General features: G+C 48.7%; 1 protein-coding gene across 2 annotated transcripts; it reads right to left on the bottom strand.

Moving 5' to 3' along the window:
* Positions 1-3,194: 3,194 nt before the first annotated feature.
* Positions 3,195-5,558, bottom strand: LOC134434179 (UDP-N-acetylglucosamine transferase subunit ALG13 homolog). 2 transcript variants are annotated; one of them, XM_063182861.1, is made up of 5 exons: positions 5,478-5,558; positions 4,901-5,072; positions 4,588-4,723; positions 3,639-3,651; positions 3,195-3,293 (listed from the first exon to the last, which is right to left on the bottom strand). In XM_063182861.1, exons 1-5 carry the CDS (start codon positions 5,556-5,558, stop codon positions 3,195-3,197), a joined length of 501 nt encoding a protein of 166 aa, XP_063038931.1. The 2 variants fall into 2 exon arrangements, with proteins under 2 accessions (XP_063038931.1, XP_063038930.1); XM_063182860.1 differs by lacking the exon at positions 3,639-3,651 and having other exon boundaries at positions 4,569-4,723.
* Between the last annotated feature and the right edge of the window lie 1,341 nt (positions 5,559-6,899).

Below are 6,899 nucleotides of genomic sequence, written 5' to 3'. Positions count from 1 at the left end.
TCTTTTCCTCCCCCTGGGCATGGAGGGAGCTCCTGACTTCAGCGTGTGACTCATGTGTGCAAAGAGCAAATCTGGGCAGAATTGGGGCAGGAAGGGTTTGGGGGGACCTTGGGATCTGTGCTGGCCACAGAAGGTGTTTTCCATTGCTCTGAGAATGTCTGTGGAAAGTAGATGTAATTTCCACCACAGGAATGACTTTTGCATTTGATGGAGCTGTGCCTTCCCTTGTCTTTGTTGGCTGAGATTAAATGAACATCCCTCTGTGTCTCGGACAGCTCCTTCTCCAAGGAAAGCAGGTGGGTGTTGGAGCCAAGGAGCTGAAAGCTGCAGGTGCAGCCTGGGCTGGAGGGAGCTCAGATTTGCACAAGGCTGCTCTGAGTGCCAGGGCTTGGATGGGGGAAATGGTGGGGTGGGGGTAGGGAGAGTCTGATTGATTGTCAGCCATGAAGGGTCTTGATTTTCATGTCTATTCAAACTGCATGAGGAGGTACTTGGATTCAGTGTCACATGTCAATTCACAGTGACACAGTGTCACATTCACATTTGCACATGTCAATTTATGAACAGATTAAAATAACCTAAGCAGGACCTAAAAGAATCTACTTCTTCTTCTGTACCTTACAAATTCGCACCCCTTCATCCCCAATAGCATTCTTTAACCAGCAAGATACATACAGTAATTGCTCAGGATCAGTATCTCCTCGAGCTGTCAGATGATTTAGTTGTTGGCACATCCACTTGTCCGTTGTCCCACACCAAGGCCATCCTCCTTGCACCTCTAATTCCGGCCACACTTCTACACAGTAGTGGATCATTTTCATTTTATCTAATCCCTCTGTGGCCTCTATAGAACCCCATCTCTCCAACAGTTCTCTTAAGGGACTATTGGAAGGTATATTCCTCAGTCTCTTGCCGGTCTTTTTTTACTATTACACCCTCCCATTTTTCAGGTCTCAACAGTAAAAAATCCCAAAGGTGCCTCTACTGACAGGTAATTAAAAAAAATAAACCTCTTGTTTGAGGAGCTTCAGCCTCCTCCACCGAACTTCAAATTTCTGCATGATGCTCAGGACTTTATACTGAAACAACTGCCCGATCTCTTGATTGTCCAACTTTCCCAATGTCAGGTCTTACATCTATCAGGACTTGAACACATGAAACGTCAGCCTAAGAATCCAGGTTGTGCCTGACTCCCTCAGTCAGGAAGAGCTGCTGCCTGATTTTTAGTTTGCCTAACGTGCCAATTTTTAGGCTTCACCGTATCAGGACTTAAAAACAACACGCAGCCTCCTTCGCTGGGGTTTGTGCCTGACTCCTTTGTCAGGACTTACTTTGCCTGCAGGGCTTGTGAGCTACCCGAATCCTTCTCGGGACTTACAATCTGCCTGACTTCCCTCTGTCAGGACTTACTTTTCGTGCGTTCCACTCATACAACTATTCCCTCCGCATGCCCAGAGAGGGGGAGCCCTTTTTTTTCCCCCTTAGGAGACGACTCACTCACGCTAATTCCACTCACTTTCCCCTGTTCCCGGCTGGCTTTCTCGCGAACATTCGGAAATGTGGTACCAAGAGGTCCGCTCTTGCTCCGAAGGTCCGGCTGCCAGCCCTCGTCTCACTCACACACACATGCGCACGTCTCCCACTCCTGCCACCGGATTTCTCACCAGTCTGGTGCTCCAGTGCTCCTCTGTGTCGCTGGTCCTGAGCCGATCTCTCTGGTCCTGATAGCCAGCTGTCCTGGAGGTCCAAGATGGCCAGTCCTGGTGTCCTCTTCTGGCGTGGTAATTGCGGACGAGCGCCCAAGCTAAAATAAACAGGGCAGGAGACTTTTTCTCCTTTTAGTGCCTTTATTAAAAGTGATCAGCTCAGGATTGGGCAGCTCGGAAGGGGCTGCAGCTTCCCGTCGCCTCTCCCCGGGTGACTTGGAGGAGGAGGACATGCGCAGCTTTGTCCACTAGGGGCAGAGCTGGGGGTCCAGTCCTCGTGGGAGCCTTTAGGGCGTGGTGACCCCTTCCGATGTTAATCCTGCCACCTCTCTTGGCCTGCTCCCGGCATCGAGACAACTCCCGTGCTCAGGGTGAGAGGGAATGCGACGGTGTTCAGCATCTCTGCAGGCTCAGCGCTCCGTTCCTGACGTCCAGACATCACTCCAATCTCTCAGCTCTTAGGTGGCTTGTTGTTTTGAGGTCTTTTTTAGCAAGCTAGAAGCAGTAGCTTCTCATGGCATGCTGGTCCTGGAGTTATTTTGCATATTCCCCCCCCTAAAGTCTCTTCTCCTCACTGTTTGGGAGGTCTCCACCCTTCACTGTCTCAGAGAAGGGCCATTAACTTGGTCCCAGCTGGAGTTTTTACTGATACAAAACCAACTATTAACGACAACGACCCATAATTACCATAACACAAGCAGCAGCCCAGCAGCAACCACGGTAAGCTTTTTCTCACAAAAAAAAATTGGCAGAATTTTTGTTCATAACGCTTCAGGTGATGTTCATCTTCCTTTCTCAAGCTGTTTTTCTCTGCTTCAATAAGGCGTGAGATAAGCATATTTCCTTTTTATATATTCCAAAGCTATAGTTTCAAGGATACAAGTAATATTCTAAAATTATGCTTCAAAAGATTATTATTGCAGAGCTCTTTATGGATTCAATGCAAGCAAAAAGCCTTATCTTTAACACCTTAATTCCAATGCTCCTAAATCAACCAGCGTTAATTGCAAACCAAAGATAGGTTCAAAGGCCTTTTTCCATGCTTTATTTTCCTCACTTATTAATAGAATTCACAGCTCGCCCATTGTCTGGGTCCACACATTTCTCATTCACAAATACACGTCGCCTGTTTGTACCTGACATGAAACACAGCGTTGTATTTCACATTTCCACCTGTGTTTAGCAAAAAAGGTCAAGAGACCAGAAGGCATATGCCATGCCTGTAAAGAAGTAGTTTAACTTGTCCTCATCGGTGGAATTCCCATTCCAGTGCAGCTTTTGTGACAGAAATATGTCTGTCCATGCCGCACGACAGTCCATACTCCCTCCTTATTGGCATTGTACTCTTTTATGCATAAAGCTGAATGAGTTTGACACTAATATCAGTTAATATTAAATGAAATTTTCTTTGAGTGTTTGGCCCAGCTGCAGATCTTAAGTGGAGGAGATGACACATTTTGTTCCAACTTTTTTATTTCTCTGTTTTGTTTATTGTAACCCAAGAACTTTATTCAAGAATGAAGCAAACTTTTCTGGCTGTCCAGGAGGAAAAGGTTTAAAAGCTGACAAGTTCATTGACTGCATTGTCTCCACAAGAGTGCAGTAAAAAGAGACCAAAAGCAAAAATTAAAGAAATAGCCACCCCATGGGAAAATTTTAAATACAATTTTCTTTCTATGCATCCATACATAATTCTTTAGCATGGAAATATTAAATAAGGATATGTATGGAAAGGAAGAGAATGCCCAGAGCAGCAGGCCCCAGCCAGCACTGGCTGGTAGGGAGCCTTGCTGAGAACACACTTCCATCAGCTTTCTGAGACAAACTCAACTTTGACACTTTTTAATCTTCTGTGGTCACAGTGCTGGGAGACTGAGCAAGATCTGAGGCTCTGCTCCATAAACCATAAGAGGAAATCCATCCTATTTGAACACATGGAAGAGTTCTCCCCTGATCACAGAAAGGGTCAGAAAGAACAGCTACATCAATCTGTCACTTGCTAGTATCAGGCTGCAAATAAGGCTCGAATGCTTGGCACTGCCCAACACAAAGAAATAAATATTCCAAAGCTGACAGAAGCACCAAGATAATAAGTTTAGGAAACTTGCTCAATTTAAATGAATGCCAGGCCTGGTCTGTTCAGAAAGCTCGTCTGAAACATAGGAAACTCTGCTTGCAAGGCAAAGGAACAAGATGCAGACTAAGTAAAGGGCGTTACATTTTTTCTGCCTTCAGTTTAAAAGTCATCTTTTATTTTTAGAGTGGAGTCAATCATGAGTAAAGAGAAAACAGTAAGATACAGTCAAAACCAGGAGGAGAAATAAACCCAACAGGAGTCAGGATGAACTCTAAAAAAAGGAGCTAGGAGTTTTGGTGATGGTGGGATTTTTTCACACATTGTTTGCTTGTGGGGTAGGGGGTTTTTTGTGTGTTTTTGTTAGTTTAGTTTAAATTTTGCTCCTGAAGTGACAGGCAGTGGATCTGTGAAACTACTTGTCAGATGGTATGGTGGATTCAGGAAGTTTGGTTAAAAGGGCAGCCTGAATGAGTACCTGAAAGACAGGGGTATTTAAAGTTACTAACCAGATAATATCTATATCTGCTTTATTAATCCCCTGAAGTGTTTTTCTTTTTTTAATCTAAATATATGTTACCTCAAATGAAAAAATATTTATAAGTGGTAAAAAAATAATTATTGTGGTAAAAAAGCTTGGTAAGTGTGGTAAATTTCTACATAGTGTTAGTCTATTCACTCTGGAAAATGTAATATCCAGATGGAGATGACAGAGAAGGATGTAAATTACCTTGTTGCGTTCTCAGCTGTGCAGTCACATGGACTGAATGCTCTTGCCCAGCAGGAACAGCCCCAGCAGCTCCATACCTGCAGTTACAGTAGAGGACACAGCCATCTCTGTGCAGCTGTTTGGCCAGCTCAAGCTGATGGTTCATCAGCTTGTCATTTATTACTACTATTAGTGGTTTTCCATTCTCTAGAGTCTCCAGGCAGCTACCAGCACCTACAAGAGGAACAGAAAACATGGTGAGAGATCAAATATCCCCCTACTCGCTGCTGAAAGAGGGGAGCCTCTTGAACAACCCAGCTGTGGAGCTCAGCACTCCCAGCCAGCTCACCCCGGGCTGAAGAGACCTCATCCCACGGAGCTCCCGCAGCCCCAGAAGCAGCCGGGCTGTACCTGTGTGGCTGATGACCAGGTCTGCGCTCTGCAGCTCCTCAGCCAGCGAGTCCTTGAACCGGAACGCTTCCACCGCCGCGGCCGGGCTGCTGCTGGGCTGCGGCTGCGGCTGCGGCAGCGAGCCCCGGCCCGCCTGCAGCACCAGCTTCTGGTACCCGCGGCTCTGCAGCGCCTGCGGGCAGGGCACCGGGGGATGGAGGCGATAAGGGGGGCGGAGAAGATGGTGGGGAGGGGGGACGGAGAGAGAGAAGGAGAAGAAGGGGGGGATGACGGAGGTGGAACGAAGGGGATGAGGCGGGGATAGAGAGGCTGTGTGAGGGCTGTGCCCAGCTCCAGACGGCCCCGGCCCCGGTATCACCCCCCCCCCCTCCCCGTCCCACAGGCCGTCCCTCCCCTTCCTCAAGCAACACTTCATGCTTCTCCGCCGGGCACCCCCGAACCGCCACGGCGCCCTCAGGCACCCCGGCACTGCTGCCGGGATGCGGCAGGGAGGGCAGGGCAGCCCGCGGCGCACAGGCGCCAGCCCCGGGAGGGCAGGCCCGGGCCAGGGCCGGTGTCGGTGTCTCGGCCGACTGACCTGCAGCGCGGGCGGGGAGCGGGCCGCGGTGATCAGCTCATCGAAGCTGGTGGTGCTCACGGTGACGAACATGGACTTCATGGCCACCGGGACGGGACGGCTGTGAGGCCGCCAGGGGGAGCCGCACGCCCGCACAGAGCTCCCGAAATGGCGGCAGGGCTGAGGAGAGGGACGGGGCAGGTGGGAATGCCTCCTTCCCTCCCTGTCCCTCCTTGTTCCTCCCTGACCCTCCTGTCCCTTCTTGTCCTTCCTTGTCCCTCCTTGTCCCTCCTTGTCCCCTACCGTGGCTTCTCTTCATGGGTTTTTCCCGTCCGCCCGTTTCGGCGGGGCTGGTGCCACTGCGCCGTGAGGTTCTCCCTCACAGTACCGCACCAGCAGCGATGGTGGCCGCTCTAATGAGCCCACTGTCCAGCAGCGTTTAGAGGGGTAGCCAAGGCTGTTCCAGGGTTTTAGATTTTCAAGGAGAAGAGGTAAAAATAAATTTGGAAAAGGGATTAGAAAAGTTTTGGCCTGCACGTGTTATTTCAGCCTTGGGGACGCACATAACTCGCGGACGGCCTGTGTGGGTGTGTTCAGAAGTGCCATTGCCAGAGCAGGGCCACAGCCACCCTCCCTTTACAGACTGACACTGGCCCAATCCTCCCACAACACTTACTGGGGGAGTAACACTTTAACTTCTACCCCAAACTCATGAATATTAAATGTGCTAACACAGTTATGAATATTAGATGTGTTAAATGTGTTCAGTGAAGAGTAAGAATGACCCCTGAACAGTTGCACAAACAGAGTTGGCAGTTTTGTTCCTTATTAGTAAGTGTAACACAATGCATAATTTGCTACAAAGATAAACCAAAGTTAGACATCTAAATCTATTTATTCCCTGAATTAAAGTCAACAGATGAGGTCACAACTGTAGACACAGTTGTGTATACATGTTGTTGGAAGAAGGATGCAGCTTCTTGTGGAAACCTCTGCCATGTTAATGCCTTGTTCACAATGCTCATTAGCCCCCTGTTATTTTCATTTAGCATCATGAGCCACGCTGAAATGTATTTATTTTTTGATTAAAGGAAATAGTGCTGACAGTAGACACTGTCTGGGGGAAAAATGCTGTAGAGCAAAACATTACTGGTGTCCTGAGTGCACAGGGACTTAGTGGCTCTGCCCAGCCTCATCCAGCTCTTGCTGTTGTCCCTCAGGAAAAGGAATCTGGGAGCTGAGGGTGGCCACAACACCAGCCAGGTAAAGAGCTCACCAAGAGGACATGGTCCAGTGACCATCCGGCAAAGACATGGACACAACGTCAGCCCAGGAAACCCAAACAGCAGTTCAGGAACAGAATTAGCAGCAAAGACACCCACGAGTCACCTCTGTCATCCCAGCAGGAGAAGGACATGGTCAGGTAGGTTCAGAGGAGGGCCA

This window comes from Melospiza melodia, unplaced genomic scaffold (genome assembly GCF_035770615.1).
Source record: "Melospiza melodia melodia isolate bMelMel2 unplaced genomic scaffold, bMelMel2.pri scaffold_32, whole genome shotgun sequence".
NCBI classification, from domain to species: Eukaryota; Metazoa; Chordata; class Aves; order Passeriformes; family Passerellidae; genus Melospiza; species Melospiza melodia.
This window is presented reverse-complemented; position numbering and strand designations above follow the sequence as displayed.